Source organism: Dermacentor variabilis, chromosome 6 (genome assembly GCF_050947875.1).
Source record: "Dermacentor variabilis isolate Ectoservices chromosome 6, ASM5094787v1, whole genome shotgun sequence".
In the NCBI taxonomy this organism is placed as follows: Eukaryota; Metazoa; Arthropoda; class Arachnida; order Ixodida; family Ixodidae; genus Dermacentor; species Dermacentor variabilis.
In genome coordinates, this window is record NC_134573.1 from 7,336,917 (window position 1) to 7,363,953 (window position 27,037).

General features: G+C 47.9%; 1 protein-coding gene across 8 annotated transcripts in view; it reads right to left on the minus strand.

Annotated features, from left to right (window-relative positions):
• Positions 1-27,037, minus strand: part of LOC142584599 (polycomb protein SCMH1-like) — a 378,417-nt gene that overhangs the window by 42,529 nt on the left and 308,851 nt on the right. For 6 of the 8 annotated variants that reach the window (XM_075694723.1, XM_075694726.1, XM_075694728.1 and 3 more), the window contains 2 exons: positions 8,921-9,025; positions 7,463-7,665 (listed from right to left, as the gene is read on the minus strand). The exons of 1 other annotated variant lie outside the window; for it this stretch is intronic. In XM_075694723.1, the coding sequence (XP_075550838.1) occupies positions 7,463-7,665; positions 8,921-9,025 (308 nt within the window). The remainder of the gene's footprint in view (positions 1-7,462; positions 7,666-8,920; positions 9,026-27,037) is intronic. One more of the 8 variants, XM_075694727.1, reaches the window with a different exon arrangement.

Here is a 27,037-nt window from a genome sequence, read left to right on the forward strand (position 1 = left end):
TGCCGAATTCAGCCACTGTCGGTCGATGGTGCACACGCCCTTAAACAAGGTTTTATATGAAAGAAGTTAGGATGTGGCACATGTACATGCCTTCGATGCTGCATCCACTTCCTCTTCAGTATGGTCCCACCAACAACAGCCTACCGTGATTTCCGATGCGAACGTAGCACATTTACGCTATCGCATTCCACTGTTAAAAGGAACTTTATATGTCTTCAACTGCTGTGCTAGCTGTGATATTCACACATGTACTTATCTTTATCAGACGACCACGTTTCGCCACCTTACAAATGTTATCGCACAGCACGGGACGCGCCTGCATGTATCCGAAGTTTCTGGAAAGTTATCGATGCTTCTATCCGCTGTCTGTTGTTGCCGAACCTTATCTTATCTGATTTCATCGCCTGACGCGAATGGTGTAGAACTTTGTGGAAGGCACGTGGGTCCCAACGATTAGTCTGGAACATTCGACGACTGCTGTATAAAAGCCAACGCGCTTGACCCGCTGATCAGATTTTCGACGATTGCCGACCGTGTTCGCCGCTATCGTTGTACTATAAGTGTGGCCTGTTTTTATGGGCACAGGTTCGCCCAATAAAAGTTAGTTTTGTCTTTCAAAGTATTGCTACTGTGTTCTTCAACGTCACCAGCACGTGACATCTGGTGGAGGTGCTTTTCGTTCATGTACCGGACGCCCCCGACAAGCCGTGATCCAAGCCCGGACCGCAAATAGAACACCAACGTAGTCCCGGACCATCGAGCAAGCCGCCGTCTTCAACAGCTGCCCCTGGAGCACGGACTTCTACCTGAGAAGACCAAGAAGATTGTGGCCAAGGCAACACCAATGGCAGCCCCGGTGTCCCCCATCGTGTTGCAGCCCCAGCCCAGGGAACCACCGACATTCTGCGGTTCCATATTTGAGGACCCGGAAACCTGGCTAGAAACGTATGAGAGGGTCGCTACGTTTAACAGCTGGGCAAGCAACAACAAGCTGCGACATGTCTATTTCTCATTGGAGGACGCCGCCAGGACGTGGTTCGAGAATCGAGAAGCCACCTCGACGACGTGGGACCTGTTCCGAAGCGGCTTCCTGCAACCATTTACAAGTGTCGTGCGAAAAGAGCGAGCCCAAGCTCTACTGGAGACCAGAGCGCAGCTGCCAAATGAGACAATCGCGATCTTCACTGAGTAAATGAGCCGTCTGTTCTGCCACGCCGACCCGGAAACGTCCGAGGAGAAGAAAGTCTGCCTACTGATGCATGGTGTAAAGGAGGAACTTTTCGCCGGAATGGTAAGAAGCCCACCGAAGACTGTCGACAAGTTTCTTCGTGAGGCGACGAGCATCGAGAAGACACTGGAATTGCGGAACCAGCAATTCAACCAACGCACCAAGCCAACAAGCTACGCCGGAGTTCAATCAATGGCCACCAAACATGCGCGAGACCATCCGGGCAGTCATACGAGAGCAGCTTCAAAGAATCTTCCCTTCATCACAACCTCAAGTGGCCTCAATCGCCAAAATTTTCAAAGAAGTCCAGCGATCGCTCAGAGTTCCCGAGGTACAACCACAATCATCGCAGCCCCAGCCAGAAGCGATGACCTACGCTGCCGTAGCCCGCCGTCAAGGTCCCCCTCCACGACCGCGCCAGGGCCCTATAACGCCGCAATTTCGTCGTCTGCCGCTGCCGCCACCAGCACAACCACCTGTCGCCCAGCGCAGCTACGCGAGGAAGACGGAGATTTGGCGCGCCCCCGACCACTGCCCGCATTGCTACCACTGCGGCGAAGCCGGCCATGTGTACCGCCGATGCCCATATCGCAACCTGGGATTGCGAGGCTTAGCCGTCAACGCACAGCGCCCGAGGGAAGGTGAACGCCCTCGTGACATCGCCGACTACCTCGCCGCTACTCAGTGGAGCCCTCGACGGCTGTCCCGGTTGCCGTCACCAGGCCGCTACCTGTCGCTGCAGCGCCGTCCATACACTGGCTCAGCACGGAGCCGCTCTGCGAGCCCATATCCGGAAAACTAAAAGCAGCAACCGATGGAGGTGAGGTTGCTGTTCGTCAAACTGACGAAGATCCTCCGCCGTTGATGAAGACGACGAAGAAACCATCTGGACGACCCAATGACGACACGCCGCCGTCCCGACGAAGTCAGGAAGCCAAGACTACACCGACGAAAGACGACTTGACGACGCGACGTTCCAGCTTCAGTTCAACACGACGCAGCCATGATCCGATGCCAAGACCTAACTGCAACACTAGACAAAGAACCACCGACCTCGACGTGCTTCTCGACGGCCACGGAGTTACCGCCTTAGTGGACACAGGGGCTGATTACTCCGTCATGAGTGGACACCTCGCCGCCAAGTTGAAGAAAGTTAAGACCACATGGGAAGGCCCTCAAATTCAGACCGCTGGAGGATACCTCATCACGCCGACTGGAATCTGCACGGCAAGAATAACCATTCATGACCAGACTTACCCTGCCACCTTTGTTATCCTCCAACAGTGTTCACGAGACCTCATTCTCAGCCTGGACTTCCTGAACCAACACGGCGCTATCATCGACCTGAAGTCGAAGTCGATAACGCTGTCGGAAGATAGTGATACCGCCGGAGAGCCCTCGTAGTCACCACACCTTGAGTGTGCTCGAAGCTTAAGAGAGCATCCTGCCTCGCTCCAGTATTGTTATTTCGGTCGGCACCAAAACACCCGCTGACGTAGAAGGCGTCATCGAAGGCAACCAACGTCTACTGCTAAAACGTGAAATTTGCATTGCAAGAGGGATCGCTCGACTGCGTGGAGGGAAAACTGAAGTGTTGCTGTCAAACTTCAGCCAGGAGTTCAAGCAAATCAACAAGGGCCTGATGATCGCATACATCGAGGAAATTCTGGAAGCCAGTAATGCATTTGTCCTCTCGGATTCCACCGCATCTACCCCGACGACTATGGTTCTCGAACCAGACTACGAAATTAATCCAAGTCTCCCCATGGTTAAGCAACCGCAGCTCAGAAGTCTGCTCTGACGATACAAAGGCTGCTTTTCGACGTCATCGGGGATTCGACAAACACAAGTCGCCAAGCATTGCATAATCACCGAGGAGTGCGCTCGACCACTCCGCCAGAGCCCTTACAGAGTTTCGCCGAGAGAATGTGAAGCTATAAGAAAACAAGTCGACGAAATGCTGCGCCACGACATCATCCAGCCGTCGAAAAGCTCGTGGGCATCCCCTGTTGTCCTGGTGAAGAGAAAGGACGGAACCCTACGTTTCTGCATTGATTATCGTCGTCTGAACAAGATCATGACGAAGGTCGTATACACCCTCCCACGAATAGACAACGCATTGGATCAGCTCTGCAACGCTAAATACTTCTCGTCGATGGACCTCAAGTCGGGCTATTGGCAAATAGAAGTCGACGAAAGAGATCGCGAAAAGACAGCCTTCATCACCCCAGACGGCCTCTATGACTTCAAGGTTACGTCATTTGGACTGTGCTCGGCGCCTGCGACGTTCCAGCGCGTGATGGACACGGTTTTAGCAGGATTGAAATGGCAGACCTGTCTTGTTTCCTTGGATGACGTCGTCTTCGCCGGAAATTTCGACGATCACCTTAGGCGGCTTGTCACAGAACTAGAGGCCATCAAGACATCAGGGCTCACTCTGAAGCCAGAAAAGTGGCGCTTCGCTTATGGTGAGCTTCTGTTCCTAGGCCACGTCATCAGCAAGTCTGGAGTCCGCCCTGACTCGCAGAAGACAGCTGCCATTGCAAAGTTCCCGCAGCCCATCGACAAGAAGGCAGTGCGTAGATTTCTTGGCATGTGTGCGTACTACAGGCGATTTGTCAAAGACTTTTCGCGCATCGCTGAGCCGCTGACACAGCTAACTAAATGTGCATGAAGTTCAAGTGGAAAGCGCCGCAGGCCAACGCGTTTCAAGAACTCAAACGACGCATGCAGTCGCCGCCCATACTTGCGCACTTCGACGAGCATGCCGATACCGGAATTCACACTGACGCCAGTAGCCTAGGCCTCGGTGCCGTCCTAGTCGAGAGAAAAGATGGACATGAACAAGTGATAGCTTATGCTAGCCGGTCGTTGTCAAAAGCAGAAGGCAATTATTCTACAACTGAAAAGGAATGCCTCACCATCGTTTGGGCTACAGCGAAATTTCGCCCTTACCTATATGGCAGGGCATTCAACGTGGTCAGCAACCATCACACATTGTATTGGCTAGCTAGAAGTACCCTTCAGGACGGCTGGCACGGTGGAGCCTCAGACTACAAGAATACAACATCACTGTAACATACAAGTCCGGACGAAAACACTCAGATGCCGATTGCTTATCATGCGCCCCCATTGACCCACCACCACAAGATGACGAGGATGACGACGCCTTCCTTGGAATAATAAGCGTGGAAGACTTTGCCGAACAGCAACAAGGAGACCCGGAGCTAAAAGCCCTAGTCGAGTATTTGGAAGGACACACTGACGTCGGCCCTAGTGCATTTAAGCGTGGATTGTCTTCGTTCGCGCTTCAAAACAACCTACTCGTGAAGAAGAACTTCTCACCAGTCCGCACCAGCTACCTTCTTGTTGTTCCGTCGGCGCTGCATCCAGAAGTACTGCATGCCCTACATGATGATCCTACCGCTGGGCACCTCGGTTTCTCCCAGACGCTATCGAGGATACAAGAAAGGTATTACTGGCCGCACCTAACCGCTGATGTCGCCCATTACGCCAAGACATGCCGAGACTGTCAGCAACGCAAGACACCACCGACAAGGCCAGCGGGATTACTACAGCCGATCAAGCCTCCTTACCGACCTTTTCAGGAGATCGGGATGGACTTGTTGCGACCGTTTCCGACATCAACTTCCAGAAATAAGTGGATCGTCGTGGTGACGGACTATCCCAGCCGCTTCGCTCAAACTAAAGCTCTACTGAAAGGAAGCGCAGCCGAAGTGGCAAAATTTTTCGTCGAGAACATCCGGCTGCGACATGGTGCTCCAGAAGTCCTCATCACTGACAGAGGAACGGCTTTTACAGCAGAGCTCACGCAAGCCATTCTGCAATACAGCCAGACAAGTCACAGGAGGACAACTGCCTATTATCCGCAGACGAATGGTCTCACGGAGCGCCTGAACAAGACCCTCGCCCACATGCCAGCAATGTACGTCGATGTCGAGCACAAGACGTGGGATGAGGTCCTGCCGTACGTAACATTCGCTTAGAACACGGCGGTGCAAGAAACAACCCAGATCACGCCATTTAAGCTGGTTTTCGGTAGGAACCCAACGACGACGCTCGATGCCATGCTGCCATACGTCACTGACGAGGAAAATCTTGACGTCGCTACCTATCTCCAGTGCGCCGAAGAAGCTCGACAGCTCGCCCGCCTACGGATCAAGAACCAGCAGCATACCGACAGCCGACACTACAACCTCCGACGACGCTTCGTCGAGTACCAGCCCGGCGACTGTGTTTGGGTATGGACCCCGATACGCCGACGAGGACTGAGTGAGAAACTATTGCGGCACTATTTCGGACCCTACAAGGTCATTCGACGTATTGGCGCACTGGACTATGAGGTCATGCCAGACGGCATTTCGCATTCACAGCGGCGCCGTGCACGATCTGAAGTGGTCCACGTGGTGAGCCTTAAACCCTTTTACAGGCGCTGACGAACATCCTTATTTTGTTGTTTTCTTTGCTACGAGTGCTTTTCTTTATTACTTTCGTTTGTTTGCAGCATCGGGTCGATGCTTTACAAGAGGGGGGTAATGACATGTGTACTTATCTTTATCGAACGACTACGTTTTGCCGCCTTACAAATGTTATCGCACAGCGCAGGACGCGCCTGCATGTATCCGAAGTTTCTGGAAAGTTATCGATGCTTCTATCCGCTGTCTGTTGTCGCCGAACCTTATGTTATCTGATTTCATTGCCTGACGCGAATGGTGTAGAACTTTGTGGAAGGCACGCGGGTCCCAACGATTAGTCTGGAACATTCGACGGCTGCTATATAAAAGCCGACGTGCTTGACCCGCTATCAGATTTTCGACGAGCGCTGACCGTGTTCGCCGCTATCGTTGTGCTATAAGTATAGCCTGTTTTTGTGGGCACAGGTTCGCCTAATAAAAGTTTGTTTTGTCTTTCACAGTATTGCTACTGTGTTCTTCAACGTCACCACCACGTGACAATATACTCCCCCATGTTAATACCACCGTCTACTCACGCTCACTCACTCGCCTTCTTACTCACGTCTACTAAGACTCACGAGCACTTACTCGCATTCATACCGTCATTCACACTCATATTCAGTCAACTCAACTCACAAGCGCTCACTCACATTAACACTCACCTGCACTCTATAACTCAGGTTCACGCTCACCTCCACTCAACCACGTTCACACTCACTTGCACTCACACTCACGTTCGCACTCACCTCCACTCGCTCACGAACACCACGTTCACACTCATTTCCACTCACACACACAAGCACTCACTCACGTTCACACTCAGCTGTACTCGCACTCACTCACGTTCACACTCACCTCCGCTCACACTCACTCACACTCGCACTCACCTCCACTTGCGCTCACTAGCGCTCGGTCGCACTTGCACTCACCTGCACTCGCACTCACCTCCACTCACACTCACTGGCACTCACCTCCGCTTACACTCACTGGCACTCACGCCTTTGAAATGAGTGTGAGTGAGTGCGAGTGAGTGCACTCATGAGTGAGTGCGTCGACCTATGGTTATATGTATAGCAAAGTTCTCCTCATGTGCTGCAAATCATCAATGTATTTAGCGGCAGTTTGTGTAGATTTGCTGCTGAAACTAGCACATCAGGTTTTAGTGTTCAGGCAAGGGTGTACACGCAGCCAGTGGGTGCAAAGTTTGGCAAACTGTGAAGTCGGGTGCTTTTCATCTGCTGAACTGAATTCTGGGGGTTTCACATACCAGAACCATGATCCAATTATGAAGTAGAATGTAGTGGGGGGGCTCTGGAATAATTTTGACCCCCTGGAGTTTTCGCATTTCATCCTCACTGAAATGTGGGTGGTGTGACTGGGTATCAAACCCTGCGACCTCGTGCTTAGCAGCGTAATGCCATAGTTACTAATCCACCACAATGGGTACTTTTCGCCTGCTAATGCAGAAGATGTCACGTAGTCTGCTCGGACTGCTTAAAATCCAGCCAGCAACGTGCAGCACAATACGTCACAACCTGCCCTGCACTATACTTGTCTGCATGAAGGGCAATTTAAATGCATGTGTAAAGAAAAATGAGCCCTAATGACACGCGAGGACAATGTGAAGCTTACTTAGCTGCAGCTAAAAGACTCCTGTCATGCTGAACAGTTAATTGCATTTTTGAACAACCACATGATTAGGGGAGATGTCTATAAACTGGACACAATTCTACAGTGTGCGTGGCTATGAGGGACTCACGTGTCTCCGAAAGAGGTCCGAGTGTGTTGCCAGAGCTGCATCCAGGCTGGATATGTACCGGATAACGTCCTCAATGCTCCACTCGGAAGGCGGGGACGAGGGTGGGGGACCAGGCTTGGCAGCAGGGGAGCTTAGCGCTGCGGCCACGGGAACCCCTACGGGCCTCTGCGGCCTTTCTGAGTGATGGTTTGTTGTTGAGCTGGCTGCAAGGTTGTTCACAAGAAGGCATATGCAACTTGCACACAGCAGTCGAATTCAGCTATTCGGTATATGTTAGCTTGCAATATGTCTAGCTACAAGCCTCACAATATGACTCAAACAACAAGAAGAAGGAGAACTGAGGGGCTCGATTTTCGCTAGTCAGAAACATGTGAAGCCAACACTTAATGAAGCCAAGGAAAGTATAGAGAAAATTATTTGTTGTTTTTATTTCAAGTGTAACAATTATTAACTAGAGAAATAAAAGTAGGTGAAAAAACAAATTGCGGAATCCTCTGCATTATGCGTGTGTTGCTCTACTAATTGAGTTATGCTGTTCCCATGTCCATGCTTAGGTATGTGTGCTCCTAAGTGTTAACACACTCAATGCCCTTTTTCTTGGGACTCTAAGGAGAAGCTCACAACATTTCATGCTGTGATTACTAGATTCTTATGTCAATACTGCGTAACCATATGTCGTAACTTTGCACTCATCCCACTTATATATACATGGCTAGCTGTAGGTAATAAAAAAATAAATACCTAAGAATGTGGGAACAGCCATAGCTCAAGTGGTACTAGCATTTGTAATGAGGAAGGTGTGGGTTCCACTCCCACCAGTGGCACACTATTGTGTCCCAATACCAAACTTCCCCTTACTTTCCTTGGCTTCGTAGGGACACAGTCGAACTCACTTATAAGAAATATTCAACTAAATCTCATTGTTTAACCAATAATTGTTATAACCAGGTAGCACAAAAAAAAAAGGCAGAGGGGACAAACATTCAAACATTTTAATTAGACAGAAAGAAGTGCAGTGAAAGCCAGTGATACCATTACCACTTTTAACAATACTCATATGCAAGAATGAGAAGCTGCCACACCACAAACTTTTGTGCGTCTTATATCGCAGAATAAACCATGCACTATCATGTTCCCATGCCACAGTATCGGCTATAAGAATTAGATTAGGCTATTGTGAGCGTGCACCAAAACGAAAAGTAACACGAAATCTAGAGAAAAAAATTGCTATGGCTGAATGCAGCTATACCAAGCGATAGCATGGTTTTGCTTACTTTGGGAAAGGACACAGACACTGCTCAGTACGGCAGCAGCAGCGAGCGAATTGGCCTTCGTGCTGCGTCTCGATTCCACACTAACTAAGCGTCGAAAGCACAGTGCATACAAAGCTACCAGCACTCGGCACACTTTGTAGACATCGCAGATTGCTTCGAAGACGAGGCCCGAACGACCACCTACTTTGTGCCCACTGAAGATTGCTTTCAAGACATGGGCACCCATGCGGCGTACCCAACAGCCGCCGGTAGTGGCCGGCTAAGTCCCAGCTTGACCTTGGGTTCGCACCTGGAGTAGTAGAGTTATCCCTCTAAAAAAAAAAAAAATGTGAGCCGCTGCATCTGCCTGCGTGCCCCTCACCACACCCGCCTTTGTGCCGCGCACCCTGTATGAAACTCCTTCGTTGCATTGCAGGCTACGCATTGTGGGCCTTGCCCGCCCCTCTGATACACAATGACCATTTGTACAGAGCTATGTCTGAGCCCAACTCCAAGGGCAGCTTTGGCACTTAACAATTGGCATGGTGCATAGGACTCCTCTTACTTCCCACTGTAAAGACTCTGGGTGTTCTCTTTCACGAACGCATGCGATGGGAACGCCATGCATAAGGAATAAGCTTTGCAATGTCTTGGGCAAGCCTAAGCAAGTGTCCCTGCTGGTCCCACAAAAGCTTTCATCACGCTCTTTTTTCCTCTCACTTACACTACTGTTACTTGGTTTGGGCTACTGGTACTGAGAGATCATAAACCAACTTAGTAATATCACAAAAATCAGTTTGCAACTGTCACAGGCTTGCCGTACAAAACACACTATCTTAAAAAATTACTAATATTTATGAGCACCAGCTGCTAACAGCCTTTGAATCAGAAATGTTCTATAACATCACACACTTATGCAGTTCAACTAATTTGCAACGTAATCCCAGCTCCTGTCTAACAAGACACATTGATCACTGGCATATTCTGTGGCGGCGCACAAATTCCAGTTTTCAGCTGCTGCATTATTCTCTTCCAAACATACCACTAATATGGTTTAAACTAACAGATGAAAAGCTACGTGGTTCGTCAAAAAAAGAGCATACTGCAAATGCTATGCTGAAAGTTGTATGTATATATATTTTGCCTATGGAGTTCTTGTTTACCTCTTCTTGTATTTTGAAATCTTAGCTTGTGCGTATTGCATATGTACTATGTGAACTACACTTTGTGGAAAATGTTTTATGCTATGTGAACATTGCTGTATCGTTACCTTCTGCTGCCTTTGCTTAGGGGCTTGTCAAGCTGCTGAAATCCAGCTTCGATCCCACTATCCTTTGCCACTTGCCACATTTACAAAAATCTAAAGTGCACCTTTTTTTCGAGAAAATGTTTCGGCTGGCTTTCTCTATTTGCACTTTGTCTAGTAAGTTGACTAGTTAGTAAAGTAATTATATTTGTTAGTTATTATAGTTAGGTAGGTTATTAGTTTAGTTAGTGAATAAGTTTATTAGATAACTTAGTTATGGTTGGTTAGCATTGTTAGTTTGATTAGTTAATTGGTATTATTTTAGTTATTTAACAGTCCTGGATTGCTAGGTAGGTAATTAGTTTGTTTAGTTCTGTCAGTTACCTTATCTAGTTTAATTATTAATTTCTTAGTTAAGTAACTAGCTTCGTTACTGTAGTTTGTTACATTATTACTGAGCTTAGTTAATTAGTTGTTTCAGTTAGCTGTTATGTTACGCATTTAGTTTAATTAGTAAGCTTAGTTAGTTAATGTGGTTATTCAATTAGTTAGATGAATGATTAGTTTGACAATAAGTTTAGTAATTACCTATTTGTCTGGTTAGCTAATTAGAAATAGGTAAGTTAGTTATATTTGGTTATATGGGAGTTATTGTATAGTTAGGTTAGTAATTAGAGATTACTTAATTAGTTAGGCTGAAGTTAGGCTAAAAGCACAATCTAAGCTGGTGAGAGTTGATCTTGTGTCCAATTCACCCAATCTCCAATGCAGTCAGCGCAAAACAATGGACCCAAGAAAGGCAACAGGACAAGCTCCTTGTCCTGTCGCCTTTCTTGTGTCCGTTGTTTTGCGCTAAACGAAGTATTTATGGATCCGCACCAACTAGCCCGCTAACGCATTGTGCTGAACTATCCAATGCAGTCGTTCTTGAGTAACAAATTTCCTGCCACTTCTTGCCCCTAGCCATCCCCATTGGCTGGGAGGGGCTTTACCAATCAGGCCTAACCGTCACCTGAGGCATTCAGTTTGCCTTTCAACCCCGTCATCATCATCATCATCATCATCATCACAATCATCCTATTTTATGTCTACTGCAAGGCGAAGGCCTCTCCTTGCGATTTCCAATTACTCCTGTCCTGCGCCAACCAATTTCAATTGGCGCCCGCGAGTCTCTCGATTTCATCGCTCCACCTAGTCTTCTGCCGTCCTCGACTGCGTTTCCCTTCTCTTCAAACCTGTGCTGAACTTTACAGTAGCAAGACTTATGCAGATCATGTGTTAATCATGACCATATAAAGCCAACAGGCAATGAAGCCAAGGAAAGCATAAGAGTAATTAGCTACGGTTGAAATCGAAATGTACAAAATAATGAAGCAAAGGTAAATGACAGTGGATGAAAAGATAACTTGTTGTCAGCGGGAACCAAGCCCGCAGCCTTCACGTAATGCGAAGGTTATGAGAGTGCCTTTAAGAAGGTGCTCTACAATTTGTAATGTCAACTTTTAAAGCCCCCGCCACGACTGCGGGAGATCGTGGGTTTGATTCCCACTGCAACCGGGCATCCACTGTTTCAAAAGGCACATGCGTCTGGCAATCAGCCTTCTTTAGGAACGATACACTTGGGAATGGAGCCCTAAATTCCCATCGAAACAGAAAAAAGAAAAAACCTCAAATCTGGCAGCCTTGATGCCATTAGGTAGCACGAAAGGGTTTGTTAGCCACGAGCATGCTCTCTCAAGTTCACATGTTACATGATGCAATTGGGCAAAAAACATACATCCACCATGGCTCTCAAGTGGCCGCTGGGCTAACACTCGCAGGGCCAGATCTATTAGTACACAAAAATACCCAAGTTAGCAGATGAATTGATGGACGTCGTTGTAGCAGAATTGGTCACGCATCGCACACATAATGTGAAGGTGACGGCGTCGGTGTCCACCAGTGACAAGTGATCTTTTTGTCCAGTCTTATCTCCCTTTTCATAATTATTTTCTACATTACCATTTCTGCCACAGCTAATTACCCCTATGTTTTTCTTGGCTTCATACGGTTGTGATAATAAAAATCGAGCCCCTTTGTTTCCTTTCTCATTCATGCAGCGCATGTGTATAAAAAGCCCACGCCATTCCCCATTTTACAATGTTTGAGTGCACAGACTCGAATATTAGTAAAGGCTTGCCAAGCACGTGGTCGGAATGCCAAACAAACGTTGCCGCGACACAATGTTCGGATTAAATCTAAGAGTCTGCTACATCCATCCTCCGACACTTCAGAAGTCAGAACAAGTGGCGAAGACAGTTGTAGGAAATGCCCAATGTTTGAGTCACGGTGGCTGTGAGAAGCACACGCACCCATTTCCTCCTGCATGCTTATGTTGTCTCATTCACTTGTTGTGGGCGCTTGTTCAGAATTTTATTAATAGACTCGTAGGAAAAGGAAAGGTATCCGAGGCGCGAAGAGGACATTCCTCTCGCAAAGGTAAAAAGTTATAAAAGAGCATCACTGGAGGAGACGCTCTCTCTCTGGTGGCCCCAACCTGGAATCTGATTGAAGACTTCGGGAATACCTGATGTAACCCATAAGTGACCTCATTGCCCGAATATCACGTGCGATGATACAAGCCTGTTTATTACCTATTACAGAGCGGACTTTTTCCTTTTACACGCGCTACAGGTTGGGGAGTACTACGGAACAACTGTGTGTGGCTAGATCTGGAGCTTGCCTTCAGCCTTTGTCTCATGCAGAGCACACCCCAACAAGGCATGAAAATATGAGGAATTAGTTTCCAACAGGACTAGAAAATCATTGACATAGTGGAAGAATCAAGGCATTCTTAGATGGTGTGATAAGGGTTTGCTAAGAAGAAATCCCTAAGAATAGGGGCTATGCATGAGGTGATGCAATCACTTTGTTGTGCGCTCTGATACCTCAAGAGCGGCTACGTGCGGTTATCACGCAATGGTTAGGAGGTCGCTCACGGAGGGCGTCGGGGAGAAGACACCCTTCACCGCTCCCCCTGCCTTTAGTGCCCAGCTGCAACTAGCAGCTGAGGTATCCTGTTCCCTCCTCTCCCTTTTCTTAGAACTGGGGAGACTCCCTCTCTACCGCTCAGGAGAAAGGCAGTTCTCCCGATGCTATCAGCTGACGAGCTTGCGACTGGTCGCAACTCAACTGAGCTGTATAGAATGCCGCACACTGTCCCCCTGCAGCGCCCGGCTTTTGTGAGCGACTGACCAGCCCAGGGTCCAATTGCAGATTCACATTAGGTGAGGCAAGCCATTATCAGTCTCTTGTATGTTTCCCCTATTTCACAGTTTTCACCTCAGTCGTGTAAAACGCTCTGTCGTTGTGGTTTTGTTTGTGTCTGTTGTTGCTGCCACCTATAACCAAGGTGAATAAACGCCTTAAGTTAAAGACTAGCTCTGTACCCCTGGCCTGAACCCCCCGTGGTCGCAACTCACTGCAAACTATGGGTTTGGGGTCGCAGCTCAGACTGTTAGGGCTGCTGCAAAAGTGCTAGCGAGTGACTGCCGCTTCGCTGGAACAGTGCGATCCAGAGAATGGCCAGGAATGCATGTGCCAAATCGAGTGGTGCCCCTGACGTTGCAAATAAATGCGACAAAACCAAGTTGTAGTTTTTCTTTATATGGCGTCCCGTCTTGTTGCACTGTTTAAGAATCCCAAGTACATTTGTTGGTAGTTTTGTAATTGATCGATTACTTTTTTCACTCACACGTGCACTTTAATTCAATTCCATTGTTCAGTGACATGTGACCAGTTACTTTATTGCGAGACAAGCTGTAAAAGACAGGACTGCTTCGAATTCTTGAAATTGTTAGGAATGTACAATAGAACACCTACAGTTGAGCCACACAGCAGCCTTGCAGATGCCCAAGGTAAAGCAGGTAAGTAGAGTGGAACCCCATTTATTCGACTGTCTCGGGACCACACAATAACGTCAAATAATCCGATGAACCACTATATCTATAATTAAATTCAATTCAATGTTATTTTCCTTTGAGAGCAAGGTATCAAGGTATCTGGACTACAAGCTGCCTCTGCAACTAGACTAGGTTCAGAAACCCATATACATAACAGCAAGAATTCTCGGGCAAAAGAAAGAATCCACTACAGCAAATACCCAAAGAAAAGCAGCATAGTAAGAAAGTAACAAAATAAAGAATAATGTAAAAGAACATAAATATCATAATACAAAGAGTCTTATGTTATACATTCCTGAGTACACGATACATGATATACAAAGAAGCAACAAGATACTGTACCGATTTTGCTAACTGACCTAACATATAAAGGAAAATGATGTTTTAAATACAAGCAATGTAAGAACAGCAGACAGGTTATGTTCTCAAGTTTACAAAATACCAGAGCAGCTTGTTCTTTATGAAACATATCATGTGGTTAAAGGGTGTTCACACAGGGAAGAAATCCCAGCTGTCAGCATGGGGAGTGCCCATCATGTGAAAATGATGTAATGGTTTCACGAGATGGGAGTGCTGCTGCCACGTATCCCCAGGAATATTGTCTAGACGGAACAAATGATCCGCACTTCAAGGGGGAGGTGGCAGAATTTCATGCTCATGTCTGGGAACCTCGACCAAGTAGATGCTGCTCCAGAGAGTGGCAAATGTAATGCAATTGCTTCGTTATTGTGGTTGCAAAGGCGCACTGCACATACACCACTACGATGGACAAATTAAGCGACGATGCCACTTATTTTAATTTTTTTTGCTGGTCAAACAATTCCCATACCTTCGGGACACTACATATGAAGCGTGCAACAAGGTGAATTTGAAGAAATGATGAGTGGCGTAGAGAGTACAAGTCACCAGAGTATCTGGATAGCGCAGCAAAATGCGGAAAAAAAAAGGAACGAAGACGAAGACAAGCACGAACTTTAAACAACGAAAATTTATTTCCAGGATCCGTCATACTTGTACACCCAAACAACCACGTGCACAGCGATATCAACCATGAACATACACGTACATGAAGGCATGAAAACAATCTAAAACTGGCACGTCAAGAAAACACAAAAAAACCTAAATGACATATTGCAAATGCAGTCAGCTTTCACGGCACATGCAAATAACCTAACTCTCTCACGAACAATGATAGTGACGGTTCGCTTATTGGTCAGTGGCCAAGAGGTTTTGCTCAGTTTCTATTTTTCATGCCCGGTGTTCCGGCTGAGTTGGTACAATTGCATTGAAGGGATCGGACACGGCGAGAAAATCTGACAATTGTCTGCTAAAGCCTAAGCATTCTTTGTCACTGGAAAGGCCATGGGTAGACATGCATAAGCTAGGAAAGGCAAGTACAAGCAACACTAAGCAAAATCCAAGTCACAGCCAAGCCAAACAATGCTTACGCTTTAGTAAACAATTCTCCGAACTTCTGTAGGTATTTTTTGTTTATTGCATGGCCACCTACAGCTGGTCTGTTATTTTGGTAGTGTACAACCTGCACAGTGCCACCACAGAGTGACAAAGCATAAATAAAGGGCCCATGTAGCAAGAGTCTTCAGCAGCTGGCTTTGCCACCTCTACAAGTGTCAACAAAAAAAGGACTTGAGATAGCACCATCAAAATGCCGGTGCTCTTGTCATGTGCTCCGTGGAATCTTGCACACTGCTGGGACATCCGACTTCTCACCGCATTCGACCAGATTTATGACTTCGAGCTTCACGATGAAAGGCGAATTCTGCCGCTTCATCACGGCGACACAGCAGGAGAAGGCCCACAAGTCGCACACACAATGAACCAGAAAAGGAGCGAGACAACTCGCACTTGCGCCTGCTTGAGCCATCTTGCCCGATGAGGGCACAAGAGCCTCTGATTGGCTGTCTGAGCAAGCGCTGCGGGCGGCCCAGGATCATTGTTTATAGGGGGGTGCCGATAGCTCGCCTGAGGCAGAGCAGTCACGGTAGGGAGAGCAGTTGGATGGAGCCGTGCCACCGGGTGCCTCCAGAAGCGAACTTCTGGAGGCACTTTTCCGCCGCTTGACGTTATATATATTGGTAGACGCTGCTATTTTTGTTCGATGAAAGCTTAATTTTTGCTACCTTATTTACTTGCAAAATGATCGCACTTCTCTGTAAAAAAAATTGATGCAAATTCAGGGGTGCAATCACTACGGAGGTTAAATTTCCCGCGGAAAGAATTTTTTTTATCCCGAGTTTGCCGTGGGATGACAACAGGTCAACAAGCAGGCAGCTGCCGCTTTAACAGTGCAGGACACCAAAACAAAAATGGCGACTGGCGGAGCAAGCCGAATGCGTCGAATGCAATTGTTGTTCTTGTGAGTACATTACGTGCATCGAAACAGTTTCTTCCGTATAAGTAATGAATAATATCATTAATATCGGCAAGCTTGCGACAATAACGTAGCCATGTCCACTTTGAGGGGACAGAAACAGAGATGGGCATGCGTAGCTGCCAGTGACATAGAAACACATGGCGGGCATTATCCTAATAAGGCAGGCTTCCGCTAAGGGTAGGCGAATATCTTAGCTGTGTTACAAGCGTCGGCGTATGAATAGGGTACACTTCTAACATATCAGTGTATCAGTATTTTATATTAATATTTACACCAGCTTTTTCTTTGACGCCGCAGTGGCGTTGCCAGGTGCTACCTGCCGGGGCAAAGCTCTATTCTAGAAACCCTCGACACTCCTACGGGTGCCCCAACAACGCTATACTTTTCGCAAAGCTCTTTTTTTGGGGCCCCCGTGCTAAAATGCTGTCTAGTGTTGAAAACATCTAAGGGAGCATAACCAAGGAGCCGAGGGCAATTCTAGTTTAACCGTTCCAGTACTATTACGACGAGTGAAAACAACGCCTCTGCCGAGGTATAGGTGCCCAAGGGAACTACTTTCAAGGAGATAGCATTGATGCATAACAATAAAACAAACTTTGGAAAAAATAAGTCTCATTACTTTTCTGTCACACCTCGTAAATGAGTATAAAATATTATAATAAAGTAGCTTTTCCATAGACAGACAAACTTACACAAAGTTCAAGTAAAAGAAACGCATGGAATATTTATTGAATGACCTAAATTGGGACCATTGTTTTGCAACAACACTTTGCGTTACAGCATTCCATGGCTGTGTTAATCAATTAATTTATGTATTTATTTATTTATTTCAAGTACCTGCAGCGCCCGAAGGCATCATTGCAAGGGGGAATACACCGTATTACATAGGCTCGACAAAGTAGAGAACTGGTCAAACAACAATAACACAGCAATATAAAGGTTCACACTGCTATAAGTTCAACAGAAATGTTCTGAACGATGCTTCAGTGTGACAATCAACAATTTCATGCGGTAGCCGATTCCACTGTGATATTGTGTGTGGAAAAAACGAGTGCTTGAGCACATTCATTCTACAAAAAATTTCTCTTATTTTTAAAAAGTGGTCACTTCTGTGAGATAAGAAATGAGGAGGTAAAAGGTAAGTTTCGTTATCTATTTTAACAAAACTGAAATAAATTTTAAGAAGCATTTCTAATCTCATGCTTTGTCTGCGTGCGCTTAATAATTCGCACCCCATGCTATACTTAAGTGAAGTAATACTAGAAGTAAAGTCATAATTACTACAGACAAAACGAGCTGCGCGGTTTTGCACATGCTCAAGCATATTAGACAGAGTTTTGGTTTGCGGATCCCAGGCCTACAGGCGTCCCCTAATATGGGTCTTGCGTTCGAAAAGTAAAGTAGTTCTTAAATTTTGGGAGACTAACCGGAAGTTGTGTTTAACAATATTTAGCATTTTACAGGCTTTCTCTGTAGCATATTCAATGTGCTTAGTCCAAGTTAAATTCGAGGAAAAATAAACACCAAGATACTTACACTCAGTTACTCGCGATAGCTGGACATTGTCTAATGTAAATGAAACAAATATGGATCTTGTTTACGTGTAAAGGAGACATATTGACACTTACTGGGGTTCAAAGACATTTGCACACCAGCGTGTTACACAGTCCAAATTGCGTTGAAAGTACTCGTGGCCAGCGGAAGACCTAGTGCAGTGATAAATAACACAATCATCCGCATAGAGATGCACTTTGCATGACACAACCTGAGCAATATCATTGATGTATACCAGAAACAGCAATGGCCTCAAAACAGATCCCTGGGGAACGGCCGAAGTAACAGCAATATACAGTAAAACCTCGTTAAACCGTATCCGCTTAAACAGTAGCTTCATTTTAAAAGTAGTAAAGTCAAATCCCCAACTCAGCGGCCATTGAACATAATGTGTTTTGTATCCGCATAAACCGTACCAGCTTATTGCATATGCATAGCGTTTACACTTTTCGTCGCGCAAACACGGCGGTGCGTCGTCTCCATCAGGCGGCCTGGCAGAACAACACGCCTCAGAGATCAGAACAACGGCCTCCAAGCATCCTGTGTGTTTGCGCGCAAAACCACATCAACGTCATTTCGACGCCGTGCCATGCCATGCCAGAGAGCATTGTGGCATCATGCTTGCGAGGACTTGCGTCATGCTGAAGCTGGGATAAAACAGACGCCGGGTGCTCAGCATAGGAGAAAAATTAGACATTGTGCGTACTATCGAACGTCACACGAGGAAGTCAGCGCTGGCACGCGACAGGGATCTGCTGTTGACTACAGTGTGTGGCATTTGGAATGTGAAGGAGTTGCTCGGCAGCACTGCTGCGACGGCGAAGAGATGTCGGCTATGAGGTTCGACTTTTCGCCATTGTTGCCTTTGTTGTTGCCAAAGTGTCGACTAGCGACAGTGATGAGGACGACACGGAAAGCAACAGCACGGGCGATTCAGGCCCGACAGTGGCCCGAGTGGCTGAAGCTGCTCGTTGCGTCAGCATCATGAATGCAATCATCGCGACAAGAACAGGGGCCCGATAACGTAACTATTCCAAACGAAAAGTATTCCGGACTCCGGCACCCGGCAATGAAAAAGGCGCCCTGGGGCTTCTGCAGCACTACTGCGCACTTGCACGGAGAATACTTAACGCCAATGAGGAATCTGCCATGCGAGTGTTTGCCGAGGAGAGGGGGCTGGCTGAAAAGCTGGCATGCAGGTTCAGTAAGTTTGAAGCCGCTGTCGTCGTGCTAGGCTCCGCGGCATCATACGAAGATAACACTTTTGTCGCGCGAAGTGAATAAATATTGCATGTTTCTTTCCCCTTTCATTGCACTCTCTCTGAGTTCCATTTTCGACAGGTAAGTGGGCGATCTCATGCAAATTCGGTTAAACAGTACGACCATTTAGTACATACTTTTTCTGAGCTCCAGCCGACTACGGTTTAACGAGGTTTCACTGTAATCAGATTGTGAGCCATTAATTACAACACATTGTATGAACTCTTGTAGACAACACTTATCGTATACTGCGGAATATCGGTCGAGGTTTTTTCCAAAAAATATTACTAAAAGGTCACCCCTCGACTTATATACCAGCCCTTGGCACAACATGAATAGTCGTCTGGCAACATGTAGGAGCACAGACCTTTCGGCATCCGCATCGTTATTGCCTCCTTGGTGACTGACGCAGCCCAACAGTTTGTATAGGTGTTCTGTGGCCCAACGTTAATGCGGCCTACGCAGTTGGACCGACACCATCTTCCCTTTTTGTGCAGCGATCGTTCCTGGCGTTGCTAATTTCCTGACAAACCGCAACATGAGTACGAGTACTCAACATCAGTTCACCGTGGCGTTTAAAAAGAAAGTAATCGAATATGCTGAAATGCATGGGAACATGTCTGCCCAGCAACAATTTGGCAATTCGGAAAAAAGCGTCCGGTACTGGCAAATACAGAAAGTCAAGCTGTCTGCCTGCAACGCGCAGACGACGTCCTTTCGTGGGCGTCGTGCGGTGCACCCGGAGCTCGAAGACAAGGTGGCGGATTTCGTCCGTGAGTACCGTGCCAGATCTTTGCCAGTGACAGCAGACCTCATCCGCATCAAAGCTATTGAGATCGCCCGAGAATCTGGACTGCCCAAGGAACTATTCAAGGGCTCCATTTATTGGGTTCGTCACTTCATGCGACGCAACGGATTCGCACTTCGATGGCGCACATGAATCCGCCAGAAGCATATGAGGACAAGCTGGTCGAATTCCAGCGCTATGTTATCCGTCTCCAGTAGCAGCATGGCTACATGTTGGGACAGATTGGCAACGCCGATGAAACGCCGGTATGGTTTGACACGCCGTCACTCACCACAGTGTGCGAACGCGGCACAAAAGAAGTCAGGCTTCTTTCTATGGGGAACGAGCATTCGCGCTTCACGGTGATGCTCATGTGTACTGCAGGCGGCAGAAAGCTGCCCTCATACGTAATCTTCAAGAGGAAGATGCTGCCGAAAGAGGCTTTCCCGCGGGATGTTGTCGTTCACATGAATGAAAAGGGCTATATAGACGAGGCCCTCATGCTGAATTGGATTAAGACCGTCTGGAATCGGCGACCCAGCGCACTCCTGCGGTGTCCGAGCATGCTTGTATTGGATGCTTTTCACGGGCACTTGACCGCAGGTGTGAAGCAGGCACTCCGCGATGGGAGAATGGAACTAGCCGTCATTCTGGGAGGCATGACGTCAACACTTCAGCCACTGAACGTCGTATTCAACAAGCCCTTTAAGGACCATGTCCATGAACAATATAATCAGTGGACGACCGGCGACAACCCGACAACCCCAACCGGCCGGCTGCGCAAGCCGCCTCTCACCACTGTGGCCACATGGGTGTCGCAGGCTTGGCGCTCGCTTCCCGACGATATGGTGGTGCAGGCATTCAAGAAGTATTGCATTAGCAACTCCTTGGATGGCATCGAGGATGACATGTTGTGGGACGCAGCCAGTGAAAAGCAGTTGTCTTCGGAAGAGAGTTCAGACAGCTCAAACGAATGAGCAGGTGATGAGTCTGGCGGCACCATTACATAAAACAAAGTTTTGTGCCTTATAATTTTTATGTTGACTTCTTTGCTTCAATATAAGGGAGTCGACCTATGTTCCGCCTCGACCTATATTCCACATTATACGGTAATCCAATCATGCAATGAAGGAGAGGTGCCGAGGGATGATAGCTTATGTAACAGCTAAACATGGGGAACAGAATGAAATGCCTTTTTGAAATCTGGAAATATAGTCAGTCTGTACACCCAGATCAATGAATGAAAAAGATCGTGGCTGAATTCTAGGAGCTGTGTCGAACAAGAATGACTAGACCTAAAACCATGCTGATATTCGCTAAAAAAATTATTCTTTTCTAGATGTTTTATTATGGCACTGTATACTATGTGCTCCAATGTTTTACTACACACACTCATTAGAGAAATTGGCCTGTAGTAGGTGACAATATATTTTTGGCCATTTTTAGGGATTGGTACCATGTTTGCAACTTTCCACTCCTTAGGTAAACAAGAATTACTTAACAATTTCTCATACAAAACAACCAGATAGTGGGTGATTATGTCAGAACAAGCCTTCAACACATAAGAAGGTATACCATCAGGACCACTTGCAGAAGAAGCATTTATATTGTCAGGTAACTTAAGAATACCACCGTATGTCACGGTCAGTTCCGGCATAGGTTCTGCATAGGCCGACCCGACGACATGGTTACCAAAGCAGCACCCAAGCACCTGGGGCGAACTGAACATCGCGATGTCACCAGTTGTAACGCTCTTTCTGCAGATGCTCCGAGGCTAATAAACAAGATCGGGCGATTCGACGCGTCATGTGAGTGCGATCGATGACTTTCCGAGCGTACTCAGTGGCAACGCGGGGCACAGAAGGTAGGATGCTGTCAAAGGGCAATGTGGGGTCGCGACCATACAAAAGATAAAAGGATGAATACCCTCTGGCGTCATGCCGGGACGAGTTATACATGAATGTCACATAGGCCAGCGTGGCGTCTCAGTCGCGGTGATCGTTGGAAACGTACATTGACAGCATCTCTGTGATTGTTCGGTCGAGACATTCCGTAAAACCATTCATTTTTGGGTGGTAGGCGGTGGACAGCTTGTTTTCAGTTTCACAGAGTGAAGGAAGTCGTCCAAAACTCAAGACAAGAACAGGCGGCCGCTGTCTGCAACTGCCGAGGTGCACCGTGGTGTAGAACGACGTCGTGAAGGAGAAAATCGGCGACGCCTGTTGCACAACTAGTCAGCAACACCTTTGTTATGGCTTAGCGTGTCGCATAATCAGTAGCGACGGCGATCCACTTATTCCCTCTAGTCATCGTCGGAAAAGGGCCAAGCAGGTCAAGGCCTACGCGAAAGAACAATTTAGAGGGAACTTCAATTGGATGGAGTCGTCCGACAGGTGGCATGGGAGGTTTCTACCGGCGTTCACACAATTCGCAAGTGGCGACATAATGACTCACGGAGCAGTAGGGACCCTGGCCAGAAGAACTGGCGTCACACGCGGTCGTAAGTACGCAAAACGCCAAGATGTCCCGCCGTCGGCGCATTGTGAAGTTGTTCAAGAGCGAATGATCGCAGATGACAAAGAAGGACAAGGAGCAACTCAGGGCCGTCAGGGTTGACATTGCGGCGGTAGAGGATGCGTCGTGCAGAACGAACATGCGGCCCGTGGCATCAGTGCTGCCAGATTGCACTCTGGCAATGATGATGGACTGTAAGGACTCGTTGCGTTGTTGTTCAGCGCGCATGTCGGTCATGTCAGTAAAAGCCATCCTGCAGGTCACCGGATCATGTGCAGCAGGATCAGGGAGATTCACGGGGTGACGCGAGAGGCAGTCAACATCCTTGTGCAGATGTCCAGACTTATAGCTGACAACAAATAAAAATTCCTGGAGTCACAAAGCCCAGCGACCAAGCCGTCCTGTGAGGTCCCAGAGGGAAGACAGCCAGCAGAGGGCATGGTGGTCTGTAACGACAGAAAACGTGTGGCTGTACAAATATGGCCGGAACTTGGCGACAGCTCCAACTAAAGCCGACCATTCCCGCTCTGTGAAGGAATAATTTCTCTCGACAGGTGACAGCAGGCGGCTGGCGTAAGTTATCACGCACTCGGTACCATTCTGCTGTTGGGCAAGAACAGCGCCAATGCAGTGGCCGCTTGCGTCAGTGTTGACTTTGGTCGGTGCAGATGGATCAAAGTGGACAAGTATGGGAGGGTGCTCAGAAACCCGATGAGAGCGGTGAACGCGTGAGCCTGCTCCGGGCCCCATGAGAATGGCGAGTTCTTCTTTAGAAGATCTGTCAAAGGCCGAGCAATGTTGGCGAAGCTTTTGAGGAAATGGTGATAGTAAGAACACAGGCCAGCGAATCAGTGCACATCGGAATTAGAATGTGGCACAGGGAAACTGCGTACGGCGTGAACTTTTTCCGGATCTGGTTGGACACCGGATGCATCAACGAGGTGTCCCAACACTAATCTGACAGCGCCTGAATTGAGACTTCGTGGAGTCCAGATGAAGGCCGGCTTTTCGGAAGACCGCAAAAATTTCAGCGAGTCGGGTAAGGTGCCTGCAGAACGTGGGAGAAAAAACAATAACGTCGTCAAGGTAACAGACAGGTGGTCCATTTCTGGCCTCGCAGAAGAGAGTCCATCATACGTGCAAATGTCGCAGGAGCATTGCATAGGCCAAAGGGCATGACTTTGAACTGATATAGGCCATCCGGCGTGATGAAGGCCATCTTCTCGCGGTCCATTTCATCAACTGAAATCTGCAAGTAGCCACATCAAAGATCGATGGACGAGAAGTATTTAGCTCTGTGCAAACAGTCCAAGGCGTCATCGATGCGTGGTAGTGGGTAGACGTCGTTGCGCGTGATCTTGTTTAAGTGGTGATAATTGACGCAAAAATGCCAGGTACCATCTTTCTTTTTCACAAGGACGACAGCCAAAGCCCAAGGGCTGGCTGATGGCTCGATGACTCCTTTGCGGAGCATTTTGTCCACTTCTGATTGGATGACTCAACATTCAGCATGCAATACCTGATAGGGACGCCGACGAATAGGATTCATGTCTCCAGTGTTTATACGGTGGTGAATGACAGATGTTTGGCCGGCCTGTGGCCGAAATCAAAGCTGTCACTGTACGATTCAAGCAGCTGACGTATGTCCGTGGACTGTGCAGAGGTGAGGTCAGGTGCAATCATTTTCGCGAAGTGATCCGTTAAGGAACCAGAGCTGTGACCTGCAATTGGCACTGATAAGCCACTCTCGCATTCAGACTCTCAATGTCAAATTCGGAAGCACTAGAAACACTGGCCAAGAACATGCCGGCTGGAATAATTTGAGGCGGTAGAACGAGGTCATTGTTAGTAACCGTGACCAACGCATGTGGAACAGCAATGTTCCGGCTCAAAAGCATGTAGATGATTGGGTGAAGCACATATTCGCCGCCAGGAACCTGTGGCTGGGCGGTCAGAGTGATGTAAGTAACTGCCTCGAGTGACAGACGCACATCGTGAAGCGAGCACAAGCACGGTGGGGCAGTGCTCGGAGCATTGGCGAGTTGAGGCAGTTCCCAACTGAAGAACGCCGGTCGCGCAGTCCATGAGAGCAGAATGAGTGCATGAAAAGTTCAATCCAAGGATAACGTCGTTAGGGCAGTTGTCGATCACAGCAAAGAGAACAGAAGTAGGGCGGCCGGCTATAATGAAATGTGCAGCACACATACCAAGAAATACCAGTACGCTGCCGTCGGCCACACGAAGCACTTGGGCAGCTGCTGGGGTGAGGACCTTCTACGTAGGCTAGCACTCATCACAGATACGTGGGCTCTAGTGTCGACGAGTGCTTGGACAGGTACGCCGTCTATTTTAATGTCTGTTACACTTCTCGTGGGCACAGACAGAGGACTTGCTGCGGTAGGTGGTAATGCAGCACCACCTCCGAGGGCTGCATTTTTTAGTTTTCTGAAAGGGTGCGGCCAAAAGCCCCAGGGGACGAAAGGTGACATGGCTGGAGCGGACGGGAAGATGGGCGACGTGTTTGCGGTGAACGAGATTGGTGTGCGTGCCGCAATAGTGAGCGGCTGTACCACGTGTTCCTAGCAGAGTTGGCGGCGCTGTTAGACTTGGCGGTGGGCGAAACATTGCGGCCATTTCCATCAAAATGGCTCAGGTTGGTCGGCATGCGAGGTGTTGAGGGCGACGAGTTGCGACAGTATCGGGCGACATGACAAATGCGGCGACAGGTGAAACATATCGGCTGGTCATCCGCAGTTCTCCACTCTGTCGGGTTGCGATAACGTGGGGAGAAGCGTCGGGGTGGAGCAAAAATAGTAGAAGGGCGTTCATTAGCTCTGGGATGGGCAACAGCACAGACAAAATGTAAACCAATTTTTCAAGCTCCTGGTGAAGTATGGCTTGTACGAGAGGAATTGAAATGTGTTAGCATCAGGGCCACACGAACAGAAAGCTGCGAGCGCCATCGCATCCAGTTGACGTCGAATGATTCGCACCACGTCCTCTGATGGCGATGCATGCTGCTGTGCGGGTTGATCTTCACACGTCGACGTTGCGGCAGTATTGGGAAGTCTGGCGAATTGTTGCAAGACGCGTAGGCTTTTGGCCTGCTCGAATTGTCAGCACTCTTTAATGATTGCATCAGCTGAAGAGCAGCTTTTACACATGAGCAGATTAAACCTGTCGTCAGCAATGCCCTTAAGCACATGCCTGACCTTCTCAGCTTTTGTCATGTCGTGATCGGCCTTACAACAAAGTGCCAGCATGTCCTGGATGTACGAGACATATGACTCCGTGGGGGATTGGGCACAGAAGACCAGTTCCTGCTTTGCGTCAATTTTACGGTCGGCTGGTTTGCCAATCAACTCTGCCAATTTCTCCTTGCATTGGACCCAGCTGGTTAGCTCCTCTTTGTGGTTTTCGTACCACACCTTTGCCGTGCCTCTTAGGTAGAACACCAGATTAGCTAGCATAAGTGTAGGGTCCCATCTGCTGATTCACTCATGCGTTTGTACATGGCCAACCACTCTTCAACGTCGACGCCATCGGTCCTGCAGAAAGTTCCGGGATCCTTGAGTTGCACAACGACAACCGAAGGTCACAGCGATGTTGATCTCGAGTGCTCACAGTCATTCATGGTGCAGACCGTGATGCGACGTTCACTGCGGAGCTCCGATTCCAGCTGTGGTACCCTGCACCTCCACCAATATGTTACGGGGATGTTGGGAGTATGAAGATTATATTTACAATATATATACAAAATGAGTCTGAGTAGTTAAGATGGCTGACCACCAACAACCCGCAGCAGCCAGCGTCTCTCCTCTCTTCCTCTCTTTGTTCATCCTTCCGGAACAATATATTTTTCTCAAAATAAATTTTTGGCCGTTTTTTACCATTCTAGAACCTGTGTCCCACCGGGAGACACGGGTCTAGAGCCGAACAAAGCGCGAAAAAAATAGATTTTTTGAAAATGACATTTTCAATACCTACAGCTACTGTTCCTATAGTTCACGAAGTTTCACATCTCGCAGAAGAGTATTTTGCCTGCAATATCAATTTATAACATCAATTCTGCGCAAGAACAACCATTTTTATTGCAGCGCGTAGCTCTTTTCCTACGTGCGCGATCGCAGCTATCTTGGTATCATTGGAAAGAGGAGCCTTTCTTCTTCAATTTCCCGCCAATAGTGACTCCGCCGGCTTGCCAGTGACATTAAAATCTGGGAGGAAAAGAAGTCCAAATGCACGATCCCATTCGTCGACTAGCGCGCGTGGCCATAAACGAGCGCTGTGGTTGGCTGCACGAGGTTCCTGTCGTGTGCTCCATTTCACAGGCGACATAACGGCGCGTCTCGTAAGTTTGTGACAAATGCGCAACGATGACCGATCCACCGGGCAAGTTCGCCACGAGGCACAACTTCAGCAAAAAGAAGAAGCGAGCTTATAACTTTCAAAAGCGTTCCATTCGTTCAGAGGACATTTATAATCGTCCGCATCATCCGCCGCCAATCGCAAGTGGTGCTGAAGCCGCGGACGATACCAAAGTAGGCCTAGCCAGCTCACCAACAAGTGAGTGTGCTCGCACAGTGGCCATGTTCGGCACGACACTGCAATTTTGCAGCATGCGG